The sequence below is a fragment of the Trichoderma virens genome (genome assembly GCF_000170995.1).
Source record: "Trichoderma virens Gv29-8 chromosome Unknown TRIVIscaffold_43, whole genome shotgun sequence".
Lineage (NCBI taxonomy): Eukaryota > Fungi > Ascomycota > Sordariomycetes > Hypocreales > Hypocreaceae > Trichoderma > Trichoderma virens.
The window spans coordinates 1-23,214 of NW_014013706.1; the positions used below are offsets into that span (position 1 = coordinate 1).

At 36.8% G+C, this 23,214-nt stretch overlaps 8 protein-coding genes across 8 annotated transcripts; 5 read left to right on the plus strand and 3 right to left on the minus strand.

Moving 5' to 3' along the window:
- Positions 1–1,948: 1,948 nt before the first annotated feature.
- Positions 1,949–3,285, plus strand: TRIVIDRAFT_70979 (uncharacterized protein; the record flags this gene model as incomplete). Its single annotated transcript, XM_014100742.1, has 3 exons — positions 1,949–1,952; positions 2,125–2,148; positions 2,912–3,285. 3 exons carry the CDS (start codon positions 1,949–1,951, stop codon positions 3,283–3,285), a joined length of 402 nt encoding a protein of 133 aa, XP_013956217.1.
- A 313-nt stretch (positions 3,286–3,598) lies between these two features.
- On the plus strand, positions 3,599–5,101 carry TRIVIDRAFT_70978 (uncharacterized protein; the record flags this gene model as incomplete). Its single annotated transcript, XM_014100743.1, has 2 exons — positions 3,599–4,095; positions 4,156–5,101. 2 exons carry the CDS (start codon positions 3,599–3,601, stop codon positions 5,099–5,101), a joined length of 1,443 nt encoding a protein of 480 aa, XP_013956218.1.
- A 270-nt stretch (positions 5,102–5,371) lies between these two features.
- Positions 5,372–6,251, minus strand: TRIVIDRAFT_151313 (uncharacterized protein; the record flags this gene model as incomplete). Its single annotated transcript, XM_014100744.1, has 2 exons — positions 5,372–6,142; positions 6,210–6,251. 2 exons carry the CDS (start codon positions 6,249–6,251, stop codon positions 5,372–5,374), a joined length of 813 nt encoding a protein of 270 aa, XP_013956219.1.
- Positions 6,252–7,132: 881 nt separating this feature from the next.
- Positions 7,133–8,758, plus strand: TRIVIDRAFT_151319 (uncharacterized protein; the record flags this gene model as incomplete). Its single annotated transcript, XM_014100745.1, has 4 exons — positions 7,133–7,314; positions 7,408–7,496; positions 7,564–8,148; positions 8,265–8,758. Coding segments are annotated over 4 exons (1,350 nt in total), but the record flags the coding sequence as incomplete, so codon positions are not given.
- Positions 8,759–9,136: 378 nt separating this feature from the next.
- On the minus strand, positions 9,137–9,724 carry TRIVIDRAFT_151318 (uncharacterized protein; the record flags this gene model as incomplete). The annotated part of the gene is made up of 1 exon (XM_014100746.1): positions 9,137–9,724. A coding segment is annotated over one exon (588 nt), but the record flags the coding sequence as incomplete, so codon positions are not given.
- Positions 9,725–11,081: 1,357 nt separating this feature from the next.
- On the plus strand, positions 11,082–13,396 carry TRIVIDRAFT_78714 (uncharacterized protein; the record flags this gene model as incomplete). Its single annotated transcript, XM_014100747.1, has 4 exons — positions 11,082–11,399; positions 11,459–12,024; positions 12,082–12,884; positions 12,956–13,396. The coding sequence occupies 4 exons, from the start codon at positions 11,082–11,084 to the stop codon at positions 13,333–13,335; spliced, it is 2,067 nt and encodes a 688-aa protein (XP_013956222.1).
- A 1,809-nt stretch (positions 13,397–15,205) lies between these two features.
- On the minus strand, positions 15,206–16,244 carry TRIVIDRAFT_59990 (uncharacterized protein; the record flags this gene model as incomplete). Its single annotated transcript, XM_014100748.1, has 2 exons — positions 15,206–16,127; positions 16,192–16,244. 2 exons carry the CDS (start codon positions 16,242–16,244, stop codon positions 15,206–15,208), a joined length of 975 nt encoding a protein of 324 aa, XP_013956223.1.
- A 4,346-nt stretch (positions 16,245–20,590) lies between these two features.
- TRIVIDRAFT_222526 (uncharacterized protein) lies at positions 20,591–21,250 on the plus strand (the record flags this gene model as incomplete). The annotated part of the gene is made up of 2 exons (XM_014100749.1): positions 20,591–20,647; positions 20,810–21,250. 2 exons carry the CDS (start codon positions 20,591–20,593, stop codon positions 21,248–21,250), a joined length of 498 nt encoding a protein of 165 aa, XP_013956224.1.
- Positions 21,251–23,214: the final 1,964 nt, after the last annotated feature.

Genomic DNA, 23,214 nt, shown 5'->3' on the forward strand with positions numbered 1-23,214 from the left:
TTAATGCTTTTTTATATTTATATATTTTTTTTTAATAGTTAAATATTATATTATAGAATTAATATAAATATTATAAAAAAAAAAAAATAATAAAAAATTACTTACTATTAACTAATAAAATTCTATTTTTATTATAAATATAATTATAATAAGTATATTTCTTATACCTTAAATATCTAATTATTATTTTATAAAGCAGTTTATTAGCTTTATAGTAAAAATAAAGTATAATAAGAAATTTAATAGTTTTAATTATTAAAACTGCTGTATTATAATAATTTAACTTACTTTTTAAACTAAAAGAATATTATTTAATAATACCCTTAGGTATAATAAACATAAAGGAAAGAAAAACTTATAAAACTAGGCTATTATAAAATTAAATAGTATTTTATATATAGGTCTTAAAAGTAAAATTAATAAAAGGGGATATTATATTATAACCTAAATTAATAGAAGTATATACTATAGTAAAACTATAGGTAAATATAATTAATAAAAGCTTAGTTTTTTTTTTTTACGTAAGTATATACTATAAGAATTATAAAAATAGCTTTATTTTTATAAATATAATAATATAAGCCTAAGTAAAAATAAAAAAATAACTAAATATATAAATTTATTTTATTATAATTATTTAAATAATTAAATAATTAATCGTTAATAAAATATTAAAACTAAATATAAATTATACTTTTTATTTTACTTTTATATATTTATAATTATAACTGCTTAAAAACTACTTTCTGTCCTTTCTATTAATATAAACCTATAACTTAGGTTTATTACCTTAAGAACCCTCACTCTATATTAGTAAAAGGGATCAAAACGTTACATTAACTATTAATAATATACCTTTTTTATTATTATCTTTATTACTTAAATAAACTATATTACTTAACGTTAATATTACTTAACTTATATTACTAATATATTAACCCTTTTTATTATAAATCTTAATACTGTAGTATTGCTTAAACTGTTAATATTAACTAATAACCCCTTAATTATTATTTTTTAAAATAATATATTTTAGCTGTTAATATTTTACTTAATTTACTTTATATAATAAAAATAAACCTAAAGTTACTATAGCTATAATAACTATTAATAATAATATTTTTATAATATTATATTAAATACTAGCGTTTAATAAAACCAAATATTAGCAATAGGCTGTTAACGCTAAACTAACGGCGTTAATATTTAAAGGCATTTAGGAAAAAACGCTATTATTAAAAAATAAACTTATTATTACTTTATAATAAATATTTATAAAAAAATACAATATATAAAAACTCCTAATCTATTATAAAGCTTAACTTATTACCTATAGTTTTACTTAAATATATAGTCTTAATTATAATAAAATATATAGCTTTATAATTTATTATAATTCCTTTTATTTTATAATTTATCTTACTGCCTTACAAAAGTAAAATTTATATTAAATAAATATAAAAACCGCTTACTTAAACAGTAGATTAATATATAAGGTTTATATATTATACCTTAATAAATATAAATAATAAACTTAACTTAATTAATTTATTATTTTACATTTTATAAAAGTATTATATAAACTTAAATAATTTAGTTATAAATAGTTTAATATACTTAAACAATTAATAGAAAATATAGGTATAATACTATTGCTATTTAATTTATATATATTTTAATAATAAAATTTAATTATTGCAGTATATATTAACGATATTATTATTATAGGCGAAAACTAAAATATTTTATTTTTTAAAATTAATTTATTTATATATTTTAAATATAAAGACCTTAGGCTATATCGCTATTTATTAAGCCTTAAAATTATATAAATAATATTGTTTATTAAGATTAATTAGTTTAACTATATAAAATATATCTTAAGATATTTTAATATATTTAATTATAAAAGCTATAATATACTATTAAATGCTGGTATGTTTTACTAATGCTTAACATTAAATAATAAATATATTAACTTTAGTAAATACTAATAAACGTTAGGCTTTATTAACTTTTTAATTACTAAAACTTATTTAAATTTATCTTTTCCTATTTTTATATTATTATTTTATAATATTAACCTAAATAGATAATATATAATAAATATAAAATAAATAATATAGTATATTAGCTATATACTAAACTGTATTTTAAAATACTTACGCTTAAAGAAGATAAATAATATTATTATATATTTAAAAGTATACGTTAATATATTTTATAATATTAACCTTAATATAACTAAATCTATTAACATATATATTATTTAGTTAAACAATATTATTATTATATAATTATTTAAAAATAGATAACCGTTATTTATTTAATACATAAAGCTAAATATATAATTTATTTAAAAGTAATATTTTAACTATTATAAACTAAACAACTATTAATAGATATTTTAATAAATATTAACGTTATTACCTATTATCTTATATTATAATACAATAACACTTCAGCAATTAATCTTATATATAACAACTATATTATATTTAAATTATAATATATTACTCTTTATTTTTATTTTATTTAATAATATTACAGTATATTATTTAATATACAATATATTTTAACAGCTGATAATATAGCTAACGTATATATTAAAGCACTCCTTTAGCTAACCTTTTAAAAATATATTATTAATTTAAGGTTAGTTAATAGTTATTAATATTTAAATTTATATTCTTTTATTTATATATATATTTATATTATTAAATTATTTTATTTAATTCTAAGGGTATATTAAAAGGAATAGTATTAATTATAGTTTATTAATAAACCTTATTAGCAAATATAAATTATATTAGACGTCCTATAACGTCGGTTAATTTATTCCTTTACAATACAATAACACATTTATTCGTCTTGTTCATTTACACACATACTTCAACACAACCAACCCCAGCATCGGTCAAATTCCCGCTTGTTGGTGATGCGACCGTCAATGTTGGCCTCTTCGTGCGAGCAATTATTCAGCAACCCGACAAGACACTCGGCGGAAAATTTGTTCATGGCGTCACTGATGTTATGACGGCTGAAGAGATCCTTTCCACGTGGGCATTGGTGCACGGCTTCGAGGCGGAGTATGTGCAGGTAGCCAAGGAGACATATTATAGCCTCTGGCCACAGTGGGGTAAAGCGATGGACAGGATGCATGAATACCTCGAGTGGGCTGAGGATAGAAGTTTCTCGGGTGAAGATGTTATTCTCTCCAAGGAAGACCTAGGCGTCACTGGGTTGAGCAGCACGCGAGATGCGTTTGCAAGGATGAAGAAATAGACGGCTGAAGGCAAATACAATACATGTCAGAGGAGTAATAATTTGAAGCTCTTATAGCCCTATAAGCGGTATGCACTTGAACTTTGCTACAGTTCGTACCACCTATGGTAATAGCGTACAGGATTCGTATTCGTACGCCCACCATGGGCTTTCTTGCACCTGAAGCTTTGCAATGAATCGGTTGGTGGGGCTACCTTGATCTGCATTAATAATGGGACGTAGGAACAGAAATCGACCCAAAGTCGCTGTCGCGCTTCCGCCGCTTCCTAGATTATGTTGCCATCATTTATCGGAACTCAGACATTGTCGCTCAATGTCTCTCAGGAAAAAGGCGTGTATAGCTTGCGTCACTTCAAAGCGACGATGCGATCAGTTGCTACCAGCATGTAGTCGCTGCACCAAACAGCATCGAGCTTGTCAATACCCGTTACTGCCTGTGGCTTCTGTGCCATATAGTCATGCGGGACCTGCCCTGCCGTATGACGACACACCAATCTCCGATTCCATTATCGACAATTTTACGTGGGATAATTCTTGGGACATACTAGGTCCTGAATCGAACCTTACACTGATACCAGGCGCAACACTTCGTCAGATTTCGCCGCTGGGCATTGGAGGCCTAGAGTCGTTTGTGGAAACCGGTGCTCATGATAGTACCCAATTCGAACAGTTCCGGCCTGCCATCAACGAGGATTTCAGACCCAGATCAACATCCATTCTAGACCAGTATCGGCCAGCAGTATCGAGTCGCCATGTCACGACCACATTAGACAACTTTCGCCAATTTCTTAGTCGACCCACTGACATACAGTAAGATCAATCGTTGCTAGCCGACTTGTGCTTTGTGCCTATATTGTATGATGCAAATAGGTGGACATTCTGCGCTAGCATAATGGTCTCCTACATTGGCACATTTGCAAAGACTGCATCCACCGACTTCATCGCGCCCTACAAGCTACAGTCCCCTCTGGCTGCTGCATTGGGAGTATGTGCTGCTCACGAGACGCTTACTGGGCCAGGTCGCCTAGTTCTCAGTAAGCTTATTGAGGCTGGGATTGACAATCTGATTTGTTATGTTCCACGAGAAACCGCACTATCAGCAACTAATGTACCAACATTGTGTGATCTCGACAATTGTCTTACTCTGGAAGATGATTTGCGGTTCTTCAGGAGAGAACTTGCTCGAGTGCAAGCTATGACGCTGTATCATATCATTGCCTGTTTTGGCGGTGATGCCAAGCAGAAAAGTCAAGCCGCGCAACATGAGCCACTGCTAGCAGCTTGGAAGATCTCGCTGCAGGAGCAGATGCACAAACTCTACCGTAAAATGGACTGGAATATACAGAATCTCTCGATCTCGGATTTCTCAGCACTTCCAAGACCTGAGGTCAGCGCTTGGGAACGCACGAACGGGCAAGCGAGCCAGCCTCGGTATTGCAGCGTTGATTCCGCGCCAATCCGAGACGATGAGCTTGAAAGCGCGCATCGTACTATTCTAATTTCTTACTTCGTGCGAGCTACCTATGCGGTAGTTACATATGGGGTTTGTCCATTAGTATCAGAGCTTGAGTCTCTAATGGTATCTGCTCCAGCGAGCTTGAGAAGACGAAATTACCTTGGAATCCAAGAGAGGTACCTTTCCCAAGCCTCGTCACTTTGGCCTCCCCAGCGGTGTGATAATCCAATGCTCTCATATAAAGAGCTCCTCAATCTATGGGAGCAAGGTTACATGTCCTCTTCAGACTTAGAAGATGGGTTTACTCGGCTGCTGCTAGTCGCATGTAAAGGTATTAGCGTTCTGTCTCTCAATACGTAAATACATTTAAATGTAATTAATTATTAGATAAAACTAATTAAAATATTCTATACCAACCCATGGCTTATTGCATTTGTATAATCAGGGATCTTTTTTTTTTTTTTTTTTTTTTTTTTTTTTTTTTTTTTTTTAAAAAAAAAAAAAAAAAACTCACTTTTTAGCTGATTAGAATCTTGGCCTGTGGAAAAATGGGAGTTGTATTAGCCTATAGGCCTGTTGTTACAATTATGAATAAGTGAGTCGTAACCAGCTATATTTTCTCTTGTATCTTTATAACCACTGCTGGTTACCCAAATGCGACACAAATCCTCCAGCATCTTTCTCAATGGTAGCATTATACACAACCTTGAGCACGTCTGTGACTGCTTCCGAGGGCAGTACAGGCCCTGTGAAGTTGGGCTGATACTTCTGAAACGCTGCTCCCATAGCCATGAGATTGTTTTGCTGCTTTTCGTTAGGATTGAGCAAGTGGCCCGTGTCGACTGTCCCTGGGCATACAGCAAGAAAAAGGATTCCTTCATCAATATACTGCGCTTGGAATTTTGTAATGAGCGTGTTCAGAGCCCCTTTGCTGACCACGTAAGGGTAACCGAGAGTCAGCTTCCACTTGGTGGTCATGGTTGGCTCAGCCAAGCCTGACGAGATGGCAATGACCTTTTTCGCGGTGCCTTTCCGGACAAGCGGAACAACAAGATTAAATAGATGCGCGTTACCAACAACATTTATGCGGAATAGGTCTAACATGTCTTCTTCTAGAAGCTTAGGGTCCGCCAAGCCTAGATCCTGGACATCGTCCATGCCGGACCAGTCTGAGATTTTGCCTGCGTTGGCAATGATGTAGTCAAGTGAATCATTGGTTATCTTGGATACGATGGCGACAGCGGCTTGAAGCTCTTCGATATTGGTTATGTCAGCCTGGACAACAGTGATATTGGAGGCAGTAATCTCCGCGGCTATCTTCCTCTCTGTTGCCTCTTTGTCGCGGACCACAGCAATAACAATGTTATTGGCATCTGTGGATAGCTGCCGAACGAACTCAAACTTTAAGAATATCAGGACACTGTCAGTTGATACTTAAGACAATCGTAGGTGCCTAGCAGATACGTACTCCAATGCCTCGCGAAGCGCCAGTAACAAGATAAGAGGCCATGTCGACAGCTATTTACGAGAGCTAGTGAGAAATAGGTGCTTCAAGTACAATCAATCTAGCGTTGTTGATCGTGGTGGTCATCTATACGTAGGATATGAACGGGTAAGCATCGCGTTTTATACATTGCCCAACACATCGCGTGATCCACAGCTTTGGCACCGATTGTTGGCTGTGGTGAATATCTAGCACCTTCCACCGAGATACATGGAGTTTCAGCCACTTGGAATGGACAGCATTCTCGCGGATAGTTGCTAGACGGCGGAGTTGCAAGGCCTTTGTTTCAGGTGCATGGTTGTCTTGAACTAGGGCATCAGTTGCAACCCCGCGCCGAGGACAAAGTGGAATCTCAAAGCTCGTGGAAAGTTGCCCTGGTGGATTCGGCTGGTTCCGATCTAGCTCCTTGATTGGTCTTCTATCTAAGATCGACTGGGGGCTTTCATCGGGTTTATGCTAAGCCCGGGGAAGCCCGAGCCCGCCCTTCCTGATTGAGCTGATGATGGGGAACCAAACTTGTCGGAGTTTCACTAGACATCTTTTGCACCGCAGTGCCAGTTCCTCGCTTAGCTATCTACTACTTTCTTCTGCGCATACTTTCCCCTCCGCTTAAACCTCAGCTTCGCAAAAAGTTGACTCACGTATCCCAGCCACACTCAAACTATATGGCGTCGCATGCAACTGACCAGCAGAAAAAGACTAGAAGGGGATGTTGGACTTGCAAGGGTAGGTAAAGCTTCAACCCTTTCCATTAGTGCTTTAAGATGGATATACTGACAGGAGACCCCGAATGCAACTGACATGCAGATCGCCGGATTGCCTGCGACCGCCAAGTCCCCAGCTGTTCGAAATGCATCAGGTCTAATCGGGAATGTTTGGGCTATGGCGTGCGACTCTCATGGCCACGAACTAGTGATTCCAAAAGAGCCATGGTAGCCATGCCAAGCACGCGCTCGCTCCTGGCACAAGGAATCGCAAAACGCCGCTCGACATTGATGTTGATACACACATCATCCAGAGACATCGACATGTATCACTATCTTCGAAAGCTTCGAAATGGAAAATGCAAGTTTCTTTTCACAATTGTAGTCAATGACGTCGTAGAAGTCCAAAGCGGGCTGAGAGCTGACACGATTTCGCGGCTCGCGCATTCAGATGAGAGACAGCCAGCCCGCTTCGTCTTCCCTCCACCATCTCTGCCCTGGTCTCCAGGCAATCCTGACTCCAACACTCTGGAGCTAGTAGACTATTGTAAGCCTATTGTTCTCGAAATCCACTCGACCCTTGGGCCACTATTGCTGATTTCCTTCTCGTGCAGTTGCCAACGTGTCTTACTCCACGCTGTCCGTTTTGGGGGTCGATGCCGGTCGTCTGCGAAATCTCTTGCTTCGTATGACTGTTTCTAGCAGCACACTCCCCACTTTCGCGCTCAAATCATCACTTCTAGCCGTATCTTCGCTGCACCGTGACGGTCTGCGGGATTTAGCTCTCGGGTATAAGATCGCTGCCATCAACGCCCTGGCGGAGTCGGCCAAATCTGGACACCCAGGTGCCTTGGAGTCTGCACAGCATGCTGCTACCTGCATGCTTTTGGCCACTTTTGAGACCCAGCATCACTCCGAGTCTTCAGGCCAATGGGTGCTTTATGTTGACGGTGCCAAGCACATCGTCCAAACCACAGGTCTTGACGAACGATCAGATCAAGCCGAGCTCAACCCTGTTCTAGATTGGATTTACTACTTGGACATTATGTCGTGGTTTGTCATGCGACATTGGCGCCATCCTTCCACATTGCCACATTCGACTACAGACAAAATCTCTCTGAGTCGTGGGAAATCTCCCTTGGTAAGTACAACCGAGCACGACAGGCACATTTATCACATACACAATCGCCAACGTCAAGGTGGCCTGGACTGACTCTGCTGCTATAGTTACTGAATCGCCCCACCCCAATTCGTACAGTTTTGGAACCTATTGCCGCCGTATGCGATATTCTCGTTGAGCCCCATGATCCCCGAGCTCAGGCCACTGAGTACCAAAATCGACTTCGCTCACTAGAGAGTACACTTATCAACAACCCTGTGCCTAAGACTACTATAACAGAGTCAGATGAGGGAGAAGACGTTATAGCAGAGCTATATCAGCTCGCAACTCTCATCTACCTTTTTAATGGATCAGCAAGTTCTTTTATTCTAGATCATCAGCTCGACGGCTTGATCGATCGCGGATTTTACCTCATCAGAAAGCTCAACACGTGCCAGCGATCTTTCCCGCTCCTGATACTTGGTTCTGAAGCACGCAATGATGAGGAACGAATGCTCTTACTCGAACTTATCTATAAGACCGGGGCAAAACACAACGACAGCAGCCTCATGCGTATAAGAGCGGGCCTTGAAATGGTGTGGTCACAGCGAGACCTTGAAGCCGATGAAGATGAATACAGCGACCTAAGCTACCTGCACAGACTTGACACTGTTATCGGCTCGGCATGTACACTGCCATTCATTTCATAAACATACAAATTGGGGCCATATCTCGAAAGGAAAGTCTTTATTTTCTGTTGAGCGATGGTATTTGTATGGTAGCAGCTAGTATAAGTCTATTGCGTCTGAAGAACTCAAACATTGGCAATGTTGTTGACACGCCATCTGTAACCGGTACCCAAATGGTCTATGGTACTAAAGGCATGCCTAATGCCCCTATTATGCGGAAACTTTGCAAGAGTAAGACTATATGGACAGCCTCTATAAAAAGATCCCAGGGCTCTCTCTTCTAGAGTAATGTAAAACACATTTGCACTAGGATATTAGTAAGTTTTACTCAGCTTCCAACCTATACCATTATAGTTGGACGGCAAACTAAACAAACATCTCTATAGTTGAATTTTTTACCTACGAGGAACCCCACACAGTAGAGAATATTGTAGTGCTGCCATTAGAGTCTAGCTGGAATCCCGATATGCCGTTCCGAGTAGGCGCCGTAGGGGAGCCCATCCACTCGTAAGTACCACCCCTCGAGGAGCCTACAACGTGTCGAACGGTATTAGTACCGTTACCGTAAGGTGCACTGGTCAGTGCTCGAAAAAAGTATTGTTGTATGATGTTCTGACCTTCTATTCCAGTCAGCGTGATGCGATCTTCAAAGATAGCATCGAATGAAAATAACGACGCGGCGGCAATGCTGTTGCCAGTCGAAAGGGCGTCGTTAAGCTGGGAAGTAATATTATGTATCACAGGATTCGGTGTCGTTATGTTGAATTCCCCAAATGTCTTAGGGAACTTGTCACAAGGGCTTTTCAATGCAATAAGCCCGTCATGTCGCCCATCCCAGTAGTCCACCCATCGCGCAACTTTGCCGTCTTTGAAGTTCACGGCGGCTATAGTGCGAGTTTCATATCCAAAAATATCTGGCGCATCTTCGCTAAAATCTACCGCGCTGTTCATGTCGCCGATGGCCGTGAGAGGATATGATCTCCCGTCCAACTTGTCCTGGCTAAAAATTGTGGTTGGTTAATATCCTGACACGGCGTATGTATACTCTGTGATGAAATTTTCCAGAGCGTGTGTGTTTATATTTGGTGTTTCTCAAGACTAGTTATCCTGGTCATAAGCTGTGCTGATATATGATTCTACTCCGTGCATTTCTTATTCTGGAGAGAGCCAGGGTTACGCGCTCTCATCCGATCCTGAAGCAATTTGGACATGGTTAGCACCTGGTTGATATCAATAGAATGGCCGATCTTGTCAAGACAGCCGACAGTTTCTAAATCACATCAATGCAGTTCATTCGCAATTATATATACAGCCTAACCGTCCATGACTAATAATACACGTCCCATAAGCAACTGGTACAGGTTCGTACGAATAAACTCATCTCAACCAGGTGTAACATTTTCTTTGATGCCTTCGCACAAATAGGCTCACGCTCTTCCAATAAACGCGCCTCCAATAGTTGAAGAGTCCGTTTTCGTTTATTACTTTAAAGTCAGTGCAAATAAGCCAAGTTTTCGCGATCTTGTGATAATCATGGACAGTGCCGGAATGATTCGGGGTCGCAGTGTGTTCTGACTCGGTGCTTCGAGATCCTTATCAGTTGGTGGCTCTCCAATTGCAAATTGAGATCTAGGAGAGTCCACTAATAATCTTTCGCCCCTCTTCCCCTCCATTTCCACCCTTCCATGCCTAAGCACTACCCGAGATCCAATGGCCGTTATCAGCTCCGAAATGCGGAGAAGCATTAAACAGAAATCGCTCTCTTGGGCTATCGGAATCTGCAGTCCGACTCCGACAGGCCACAGCTTGAGCGCATTCGGGGCTTGGCTTGTCCTGAATCTAATGATTTCAATATACTTCGGGGCAAGTTCTGGGGTGTATCCATAGCCTGATGAGAAAGCGTGGGATGGCGCGATGGATAGTCGAGAGTTTGGAGGTGCTGCCACCTCACTCGGAAACGGAACAGGTTTCATCAAAGTGCATTCATTGCCAATGCCGAAAGAATGGCAATGGCATAGCATGGGACAGCAAAACCTTACGCGGAATGGGCCACGGTGATTCGTCGAATCTGTTTCTTATCAGGACTCCATTTCAGCGTGATAAACTCTCAACTTGCATCAAGAGCTAAAGTCCTATAAGTACGTGACATCAAAACTAAGGCATTGATGCGGGGACCTGCCGCTTTGTCCATTCATACAGTCAGTTGCATGGAAATATCACAGCAGCCTGCTAATACTTGCAACCCTCAGTCTCCAAGATAAAGGCAAGCTTTCTTGTTGGCGAAGCATCACTCTCAGTCAGCTACCTAGTCACCCCGCCTTCTATCTACCTCTCTCCAGCAATAATGGTCTCCATAATTAAATCGCGGCTTCCGCACCCGCTAGATCCTCTTTCCACAGACGAGATTGCCATCGCCATCGCCGCAGTCCGCAAGCACCATGGCGAATGCTTCTTCAACGTCGTCTCGCTGCACGAGCCACGCAAAGCCGAAATGCTGAAATGGCTGGAGAGTGCGCACTCTCCGGCCAGCGAGTCACTACGTCCGGCGCGTGTGGCCAATGTAGTCGTGATTATTCAGGGCGGCAAGGTCTATGATGGTCTTGTAGATATCAAGAGCGGAATTATTATAAAATTGGAGCTTATGGAGGGGGTTCAACCTATTGTAAGTGTTTTTCTTATTAGTCGCCATTTATATGACCCTTCCACTAACCAATATGATAGCTCACGATGGAGGATCTTCAGATTGTTGAGCATATCTGCCGAACAGATCCCAAGGTCATTGAGCAGTGTGAAATCTCCGGCATCCCTAAGTCCGATATGCAAAAGGTCTACTGTGACCCGTGGACGATTGGCTATGATGAGCGCTACGGCAATAATGTCCGTCTGCAGCAAGCTCTTATGTACTACCGTCCTGATGTCGATACCTGCCAGTACCAGTACCCGCTGGATTTCTGTCCAATCTATGACGCTAACAAGCGAGCTATTATTGACATTGACGTTCCCAAGATTCGCCGACCTCTTAGCAAAGCTGTTCCAATTGACTACACGCCTAAGGCTGTAGCTATGGCCGGTGGATATAGGACAGACTTGAAGCCTATTAACATTACGCAACCCAAGGGCGTCTCGTTCAAAATGGATGGCAGAGAGCTAGAGTGGCAAAACTGGAAGTTTCATATTGGATTCAATTACCGAGAGGGTATTGTGTTGAACAATATCACATATAATGATAAGGGAAACCGCAGGCCAATCTTCTACCGTCTGTCACTCGCCGAGATGGTGGTGCCTTAGTAAGTAGTCAACCTTTCCCCTTTCCACTTACTACCTCGGGCTAACAGAAATCGCAGTGGAAACCCAGAACATCCCCACCAGCGCAAGCACGCCTTTGACCTGGGGGAATATGGTGCAGGCTACATGACCAACTCCCTTTCTCTAGGCTGTGACTGCAAGGGGTCAATTTATTATCTCGACGCCGACTTCCCTACTCGTGATGGCTCTATCCGCACTATTAAGAATGCGATCTGTATTCACGAGGAAGATGCCGGGATTCTCTTCAAGCACACAGATTTTCGCGATGACTCTGTCATTGTTACGCGTGCTAGAAAGCTCATCATTCAGCAAATCTTCACCGCGGCCAACTACGAATATTCTTGTCAGTGGATCTTCCATCAAGATGGCACCATCCAGCCCGAGATCAAACTCACCGGTATCCTCAATACATACGCCATGAACGTCGATGAAGACGCCGGCCCATGGGGTACCCAAGTCTATCCTGGAGTTAACGCTCATAACCACCAGCATCTATTCTGCTTGCGTATAGACCCTATGATAGATGGGCATAATAACACGGTTAATATGGTGGATACGGTGCCTAGTGAGGCTCCTGTTGGAAGTGAGGATAACTTCTATGGCAATGCCTTCTATGCGAAGAAGACTAAGCTTGACACAACTGGTAAGGCCATGACCGATTATAATGGAGCGACGAGCAGGACATGGGAGATCGTCAATGAGTCAAAGCTACATCCTTACAGTAAGAAGCCTGTGTCGTATAAGCTAGTGAGTCGAGAAGTACCGGGGCTTCTACCCCAGAAGGATAGTCTTGTGTGGAAGCGAGCTGGCTTTGCCCGCCACGCTGTGCACGTCACTAAGTGTAAGTCCAAACGGAGTCCTTTAGAAAACTCCCATTATTCATGCGCAATTAGACTGATTCGAAGAGTTTAGACTCTGATGACCAGCTGTGGCCCGCTGGCTGCCACGTCCCGCAGACTTCAGGAGAGCCATCGATGGGCATCCCCCAATGGATCGGTGACGGCACCGAGTCTGTTGTTGACACTGACATTGTGTTCTGGCATACCTTTGGTGTCACGCATATCCCGGCCCCAGAGGACTTCCCTATTATGCCCGTCGAACCAATCACGCTATTGCTCCGACCCCGCAACTTCTTTAGCAATAATCCTGCTATGGATGTTATGCCAAGCTACTGTAGCACACCGAGCCAGGTTGCTGGGAAGCAAGATGGCATTCTAAACACTACTGACAAGATGAGCACGCTTGCGTTTTCAAACGGAACTGGGTCATCATCGGGGTGCTGTAAGCCGTAACTTGGTAATCTTCTGCAAACCCTCACTATCCAGGAAATCAAATATTACTGCATGACCACCCATGAAGAAGATTGCGTCAAACTTAGCAGACTCGAGATCCTCCAGCTTGGCAGTGTGTTCCAGCAGTGCCATGCATACTAGATCAGCGAGCCAAGTTTTGGCCGTCTTGTTGTGATTCGGGAACTGTAGGGAGCGAGACTCGAGGGGACAGAGACTGCCTGGGGGGCTGACGATGGTTTGTTCGAACTCATGGTCTTTGAAGACGTGCTATATGTGTGTGAGCTCAGAGAGCCATAGCTCGGTGGGGTGAGACGGGTCCTCGTATTGTTTGGCGTGGGTAACAACGAGTACGATACGTTTGGGCATGATGACAAATGTTTTCTCTTGTCGCAAATCCAACACTTCTCTTGTCGTGGTTCCAAATGAAATCGTATGGGACTAAATAAATGAAGTGGTTAATTACGTGGTGATGTTGTCAAGTGTTTTGTGGATATATGAGCCAAAATGTGCCCGTCGTACTAAACCTTCATTCTTAGCATGCCCGTAGCATGCCTGATGATCACCCAGGACAGAAGCTCCGCTCTAGAAAGCCTGGCGGACTCGGGGACATCCAGCGCCTCCGTTGTGACTAGCAGGACGGCAGCGGAATTCATCAATTTCCGAGCTATAATACTATGGTTCCCACCGCCGTAATTTAGATCTAAGACCTGCCGAGATTCAACCCACAAACATTGCTACCTCGGCGACTTGTCCCATGTTAGATGCGTAGGAGCGGAATCGGAGGGGGTTCTTCAAAGTCGCTCCTTTCTACTCCGTAGAGACCATCTCTTCCGATTCTCCGTAGAACTACGAGTACAAAGCCGCGCCCGGAGCTAGAACGATTCGGGCAAGCGGGAACCTATTCGACTAAGTCTCAGAACTGCGGCCTAGTGAGCAGAGCGGAATATGAAGAGGACCGAGGCATCTCCATTAGATCGTGGAAGGTAGAAGAGGGAAGTGTACTTGATGGTTAAGATTCCAGTTAGATCTAAATTATACAACTCTCTCACGTCTATTATAGCCTCTTCGACTTGCCACTTTGCATCAATGCTATCGAATGCTGGATTACCAGCCGGTCGGATCAAGGATCGATCCGGAACCGATAAGGTGCAGCTAACCGACTTGTACCTTCGACAGCAAAGATAAGGTATAAACATAAATTCACAGTTGGCGTGAATTCCATGCTCTCTAGCGTATCCATCGGCTGCCCTTGCTAATGTGGCCCTCGCGTTCTAAAAAAAACTTCCTAAGGATTAGGGACCACGACTGAGGAATTATCTAACCATAACCCTTTATCCTTTATCCTTACAGAGTAAATATAGGGAGGACCACCTTGAATATTAGGGATACGGGTTCCCAAAACTTACCTAAAAACTATCTAGATATTGGAATTCTTCATAGTACTAAGAAAAGAAAGAATTCCCAATTATGATACAGGGACGAATGGTGTATATTGGTACAAAGATTGGGCATCTCCAATGACACGTGTAAGACTTCTTCAAAAATACGATCCTCATATAAGCAGACCCGAATAGCTGAAAAAAAAATTGCGCTCTGTCCGGATCTAGAGTTAACGTCCACTTTGCTGGTTCCGATCACTTTGCAGGTTATCCAGAGCAAGTAGGGCTCACAGCTCAGTGTTTGCTTACACTGCCGTAACGTAGCTCTAACTATCTACAGCCAAATATAGCTCCCAGAATAATACGTACAGCTCAAATTCTACGTAAAACCAAGTAATAATAATAATTAGACTAAGAAACTCTGTTCTACAGCTCGGTAACAGACCTGGCATGACAACAAACCCGATGACACCTGGCCTGCATGGTGACCTTCAAAGCTTGACATTGTCCGACGTGTTCAATAGTTGTGGCATGTGCAAGACCATCTGCGCATCCTTGAGGACGTCCATCCGTAGAAGAGTCGAAATGCCCAGCTCGCTGAGGAGTGAACTCACAGGACCTTTGCCCCGAGAGAGCACGACATTCTTGGGAAAGAGGCATTGTGCCCCTAGGAGTGGGTTGGTCAGGACTTTTACCTGGTTCCATTCGCTGTCGATCTTGTTGATCGCGTAGTTGGTTACGATCGAAGATTGCGATGTGATGTTCTTCAGGGCCGGGAGGGGGGCTTCCAATGTCAAATCGAGTGTCCCATCAGTCGCGGAGAGATCAGCCTTGATGGTGTGGTCATCCATCCCCATGTCGATGTTGGCGAGCCATTTTGGAAACTGATATCCATATACGCCACGCACTCGAGCAATGTCAGTATTGACAGGTAAAGCTACTACATATCCGTAAAATATTCGATTCCACATCGAGTAGAGCAGTTGGGTCGTGCTATAGCTATTTTGACCTGGCTGACGGACGACGATGGCAATCGAGACCTCGTTATAAGGATCATTGTCGCAGACAAGGTACGAGTAGAACGTCACTACGACCAAACCGTAACCAGGCAGGGCCGTGATGGGCTCCAAGGGAGACGGAAGCTTGGATCTTAAGCGGTCAAGAGGTGCGAGGAAGACGAGTTGGACACTCGAGGTGCGATAGTAGAAGTTCGGAGCGTATGTTGGGCCACCCCTCGAATTGACCAGCCTTTTTGGGATGCTTGTGAAAAAGTCAATGTTGAGGCCGACTGCCGGATCACGAGCTACCTCTTTTAAGTCTGGGTTCATGCGGTACCGGTCGTAGTAGCCGTCTTTGGGGACATCAACCTTTTGACCTCCGAAATCGACCTGAACGGTCGGACCCTTTGAGTGTCTACACATTTATACAGGAGTCAGTACAACACCAAAGATGAGAGGTAGAAGTTATTGCCACATACGGTACGGAGGCTTTCGACGATGGCGCTGACAACCGGCCTGTTGTTGACGACATACCGGTAGCGGTAGCGGTACCCAGGATACACAAATTTGGATGTGCTGGTCTTGTTTGCCAGAACGTGTACTGCAGGCCGTAATCGGGGCTGATATTGACCTCGAGAGCAATGCTAACAACTCTTGGAATAGCCGAGATGATAGTTTCCGGGACTATTGTGGCTGGACTTCTATAGACGGCACAAGATAAATAGTGAAGGTATTATCGTGAAAAGAGATAATGAAGTTTGGTCTGGGCTGGAAAGTTAAGGTGGGTTTGGAAAGATCCCATTTACGTCTGTATATATCTTTTCTTTGTGGTTTGTGTACGATATGAAAGAAAGCGGGACCGGAGCGATTAACAACCCGATCCCGGCCCCTTTCTGCAACAGCTAACTAGCAGCTATTGGTAGAATCTATCAAGTGTCAAAAGGGATATTTGTACATCTAATTGGAATGCAAAGGAACTTACTCTTTTCCTTTAAGATAAGCCGAGGTACGTTGGCTATACTTCCAACCGAGGGCTATGATACTTTCGCAGCATAGCCATATACGCTTCTGCTAGCGTAGCCCAATGGCCCGATCTATAGCTAGTCCCAAATCTACACTGTTTTACAAGATATATCAATACTATAGCCATTTAACTCTTTATTAAGTTCCATAGCTTAAGGTAGTACCTTTTTTATTATTTAGTGCTACACTTGAGATACTAGGTATTAGCTTTGCAAAAGATATAATTATATTTATATTGCTAAATACTACTATAGAGGTTAAATTTAATATTAACATAAAAAATTTAATGCTATAACAGTTAGTTTAATAAAAAGCTATACTTTAGCTTTTAGTTTAAAATCTAAAATTAATTTATAATTTAATTTAATTAATAATACTTTTATAATTAAAAAAAGAAATTATAACGTTATAATATTTATTTATATATACAAAGTCTAACCTAAAAAAAAATTAAAACTTTAATTATAATAATTAATAAATAATTTACTTTATAGTTAAATTGAATAATTAAATAAATATTTATTTACATTATATTAATATAAATAATATATAACTTTATTAAAAATATTAAAAAAAAACAATTAAAAGAATTCTTTTTTTAATATAGAAAATAACTATTAATAATTTATAAAAGCCTTTTTTTATTAATATATTTAATATTTTTAATTATTATTAAATATAATAAATATAAATATTATAATTATAAAAGTAAAAGAATAATAATAAAAACTTTAAATAAATTAATTAATTAAATAAACAGTAAATTAACTATATTTTATATATATAAATAACTATTTAAGAGTTTAACTTTAAAAAATAAAATCTTTAGCTTTTTTTTAAACTATTAAAGTTTATATTTAAATTTTTACTTTAATTATTTTAAAAGCTTTTTATTACTTTTATTTATATATCAAATTTTTAATATTTAAAAACTTTATTTAAAAGTATAAAATATATCAATATTTAAATTATATTAAATATTAATTAAAAATATTAAATTAAAAATAAAAAAAATAAAAAAGTTTTTTTTAATAATATAAAAAAACTTAAATTTAAAAATTTTAAATTAATATTTAAGAAAAATTAATTAACATTATTAAAAACTTTTATTTATTATAAATTTTATATTATTAATTATTTTATAATTACTTTTATATTTACTTTAATTATATTATAATATAATAACTTTTTATTTTATTTTTTAATTTTTTAATATAGTTTATAAATATATAATAAATAATTAATTATTTTAATTAATTAAATTTTTAATTTTATTAATTAAATATTTAAAAAATTAAAATATTTTTTTTTGTTTATATATTTTAAAAAATAATTTTAAATTATTATTTTTTTTAATATAAAAAATTAATTATTATTAATAAAAATTAAAATAAAAAAAATATTTATAAATATTTATAATGAAAATATTATTATAAAACTTTTTTACTTTAATATAATTTTTATAATAAATCTTTTTTTTAAAATAATATAAAATAATTTAAAATAATAATAATAAATATATAATATATTTATTATAGTTTTTAAAATTAATATATATTAAATAAAAAAAAAGTTTTTATATTATTTATAAAATATTATTTTAAATTTACATATATTACTAAAAGTATTAAAAAAATATTATATTTATTTAAATTATATACTATTACTTAATTAAATATAAATTTTTATTAAATTTTAAAAATAAAATTAATAAAAAAAATATTATATTATAATTTAACTTTTTATATAATTTTAAAAAGTATATATTTAAAAATATTATAAATTAAAACGTTAATTAAAAATAAAAGTAATAAAATATAATAATTTTAAACTTAAAATAATTTATATAAGTATTTTATATTATAATAAAATAATAAACTATATTATTTTTAAAAAAATAGTTAAATATATAAATTAATTTTATTATAATTATTTAAATAGTTTAAATAATTAATTATTAATAAAATATTAACATTAAATATAAGTTATATTTTTTATTTTACTTTTATATATTTATAATTATAATTACTTAAAAATTACTTTTTGTTTTTTTAATTAATATAAACTTATAACTTAAGTTTATTACTTTAGGAACCTTTACTTTATATTAAAAATAAAAATTAAAATATTATAGTTAAGTTATAATAATTACTTTTATAAAAAAATAATAAATAATAATTATTATTTTTAATTACTTTAAAAATAATAATTTAATATATAAATTATATTTGTATATTTATTTAAATAATTAAATAATTAATTATAAATATAATATTTATATTACGTAATTATTTAACTTAATTTGTTTATTAATATAAACTAAAATTTAAGTTTATTTTTCAGAAATAATAATTTATATTATTATAGTTTAGCATTGAACCTCTCATCTTGATATTAAATTTAACCTCCATAAGTTTATAGTTTATTATACTTTACTTATTATAGTATTTAGTTTATATTAAAAACAACTAACTTAAATTATAATATAAATTAATTTTTAAAAATATTTAAAAATATTAAGAAAATTATTAAAAAAACCATTACTTATATTAATAATACTATAACTTAAAGATTAAATATAGCAGCTTAATAAATATAATTTACTTATTTATATACTTAATGTTATTAGCCCAGCTATAAATAAGCTGGATAATACCAGTCTTTTATTATACAGCCCCCTATATATATTAACTGTTTGCCGCTTGTATAGTGGCTTCGAGAGGAGCAGCAACAAACATACCTACATCTTTCCCATACGGCCGTTAATATACTTTCCATACCAGCTATATCTGCCAAGCCAAAGCGTATCTTTTCTAAGGTTCAGCGCATAATATCATAGGATAGATACCAGCTGGGAAATTATATAATTAAAAGGGGTAAATATATAAAGAGTTAGATTAAAAGCAAAAATATATAAGGTATCTCTGTAAATTTAAGTAAAGGGGACGAAAGCGAGGAGATAGAGGATTCAGAAGAAGGTATAGAGGATAATAATCAAATGAGTAAACGGCAAGCGTTTACGACCAAGTCACTGCAAAAATATATAACGTCATTTTTTTAGTATTCCATACGTATAGAATACTTTCCATCCAAAGTACATTTTATATTCCATATTCTATACAGGTCTGTATGGAGTACGGAGTATAGATAGAAAGCCTGCAATAAGCCCCATTTTCAGGTAAGAAGTACTTCTTTTAAAACCTTCTCAAGCCACCTTGGCGGCATTTGCAGTAGCCATTGGAATTGTCTGTTGCTGCCCAAGGCCGTTCTTAATTACTGCCCAGAGTTCATTGGCGCCCGCTCCAGTGAGAATCGCAATAACTGTCCAGAAAGCACCACAATAATTGATTTGCGTTCCGACTTGGCAAATATCCTAACCAAATTAACAATCTTAGTTATAGTACTATATAATATCTAATCACAGCTGATATATAATACTAACCGTCATTTTGCAATTATGTCACGTATGGCTTTATGGTAGCTTTTTGGAGATGCTCGATGTTTGTTAATGCTAGGTAAAAGTAAAGAATAATCAGTGTTAAAGTGTAATTATGTTCAAGTTAATTGTTCTGTCGATAGATGAGGTATTAATAGAGATTTAGTTAGGCAGAAAGATGGTCACATGTGTAAAATTAGGCATCAATTGCACTTCAGCCATGTATTTGTACAACGTACATTGCCAATCACAAGCCTCAGAAACAGTCGCGAGAAGGCGGGTCACGTGGTCTGGCACGTATTCATCCTATCCCTACTTTCCTTCCTTCGCCTTACTCTGCGTCAAGACCATACTGCTCCTGCTAACTTAACTACCCCCAGCGCATCTCCCCTTACCGGACTGCCCGATTGCTGTGTAAAATGGAGACTCTGTCGTATGTACTTCTGTTGATTGCTTTTATTATTTTTATCTGGCCAGTAAGTCGTCTAGCACTTTTCTAGCTCTTGTCATCAAAGATTTTCATGGGTCATCTTTCAAAGACCCGTCGTCCTCGTCGTTCATCAATCTTCTTTATATTTCCTGCTTTATGCATCAAGGCTAAGCCGAATCTTGTTGGTGATATTAACTGGTAACAATAGATCGTATTCAGAGACCGCTCACCTATTCCCGAAACCTCAAAAAGAGTCTTCAAAATAATCGAAGCCGCCGAACTTGATGCTCTTCTCTCCTCTACCACTTATGTAGTGGTTGACTTCTATGCGGACTGGTGTCCTCCGTGTCGCGCTATTGCGCCTATCTTTTCAAAATTAGCAGAGGATCACTCTTCGAATGGTCATCTCGCTTTCGTCAAGGTTAACGTCGACCATGTCAAAAATGTCGCCCAGCGATACAATATCTCAGCGATGCCAACCTTTCTGTTCTTTCGGGATGGTGTGCCTCAAGGAGTATCTGTGGAAGACACAAAGCCCGGCTGCTCTGTGACCTTCACTGATAAGGGTTTGGTGGACAGAATTCGTGGCGCAGACCGAGCAGCACTCGAGACTGCAGTTCAATCATTATCGCTTAAGAACCAGGGTTAGATATTAATAGCCAACTACTGCGTCGGAGCTGGCTGAGGGCATCTCTATGCAGCAAGGTATCCTGGGTAAATCACTCTAAGGCGCCAATATCTCTCCATCGCACGTGCAACTATCACTCGTTTACACGCGCTGTACCCTCTAGTGAAACTCGCTGCTCAATTTTGTCACTCTTACACGCTATTCTGAGTTTACTACCATCCTTCCCCTCCCCACTGTCCATCTTCCACTGCCGTTCTCTAGGTGCCTACAATGGCAAGGGTTTGATCAACTCTAGTGGAGTTGATTTAGAAGACTGGGGTAGAGTTGTTTTGTTATCGATAAAAGCATAAGCACAGGGAGCTGTTTTCACATAGAGCGGTCTATTAACATATTCAGGGGTAATAGTCTATAAAGTGTCGATTGTATAAACTATTATTTTTTAAATATTGTGCGCACCCATAAGGCCAAACGAAGAACAAATCGAGAATTCTATGTAGTCCGGTTTCTTGCCGGCACGGCTAGGTTCAGTTGCTTATTTATATCTTGGCTGGATTCGCAGATTCGCAGCCCTGCTACGACGCGAGCGGCTACGCAATCTAGAGACGGAACGAAAAGACAGCGCTCAGAGCTATTGTCTATTTTCCGCTGATAGACAACTTTGGGAGTCGAATCGCTTGACCTCGATACTCAAAAAGGCAACAGTAAGCGTGTAGGGACACGCGATCAATATTCAGCTATACCGACAAATTACTATGGGAATCACTGAAAAGCATATTCGAGAATTATACATACCATTCAGCCAGTATAAAGATCGCGGTGCCGAAGCGGATATAAACGTTGTCTTTGCTTAACAAAGCGGGCACCGCCCACTACAGCGTAGCATTACATATGGACTTAATGGCGCCTATCCATCACGGCTGCAGCCATCTCTTTTACATGCTTATGAGTGGGCATCATCTTTATGTCTCTATTATCGCTAGAGCCAACGGAGGAGGCTAAACAACTATCACACAAAACCCGCAAACGAAGGATAGAGAATCTATTATCACCCATATAGGTAAGCTTCCCTCCTATACCTACAGGTACCCTATCCCATTATTCTATGTCAAGCCGTACCTACAGCTCAATAAATTTCTAAACTATATATATATTAATAGAAAAGGTAATAAAAAGTATAGTTTAATATATAAAAAAGTTTTATATAACTGAATAAATAATTAATATTTAAAAATAAAAAAAATAAATAAAAAAATTAAAAATAATAAATAATAAATTGATATATATATAATAAAAAAAAATAAAAAAAGATTTATTTTATATATTAAAATTATAAAAAAAATAATTAATTTTTTAATTAATTAAAATAAAAAAATTATATATATATAATAATATTTATATTAATAATAAAAATTTAATAATATATAAAAAAATAAAATAAAATAAAATAAAATAAAATAAAATAAAATAAAATAAAATAAAATAAAATAAAATAAAATAAAATAAAATAAAATAAAATAAAATAAAATAAAATTAAAAAAAATTAATTATTTTTTAAAAATATATATATATATATATATAAAAAAAAATAAATTATAAAAAAAAAAAATTATAAAAAAAAAGAATATTATATAAAAAAAAATTAAAATATATAAAAAAAAATTAAAATATAAAAAAATAAAAAAAAAAATATTAAAAAAAATATTAAAAAAAATATTAAAAAAAATATTAAAAAAAAATAAAAAAAATAATTAATTTTTATATATATTAATATTTAAAATTTATTATATATTTAATTTTATTTTTTAAATATATATAATTTTAAAATTATTTAATTTATATATATATATATATATATATATATATAAATATTTAAATTAATATATTTTTTTAAATTAAATTATTAAATTAAATTAATTTAAAAATTTATATATATAAACTTTTTTATTTAATTTAATATTTTTAAATTTAATTTAATATTTTTAAAT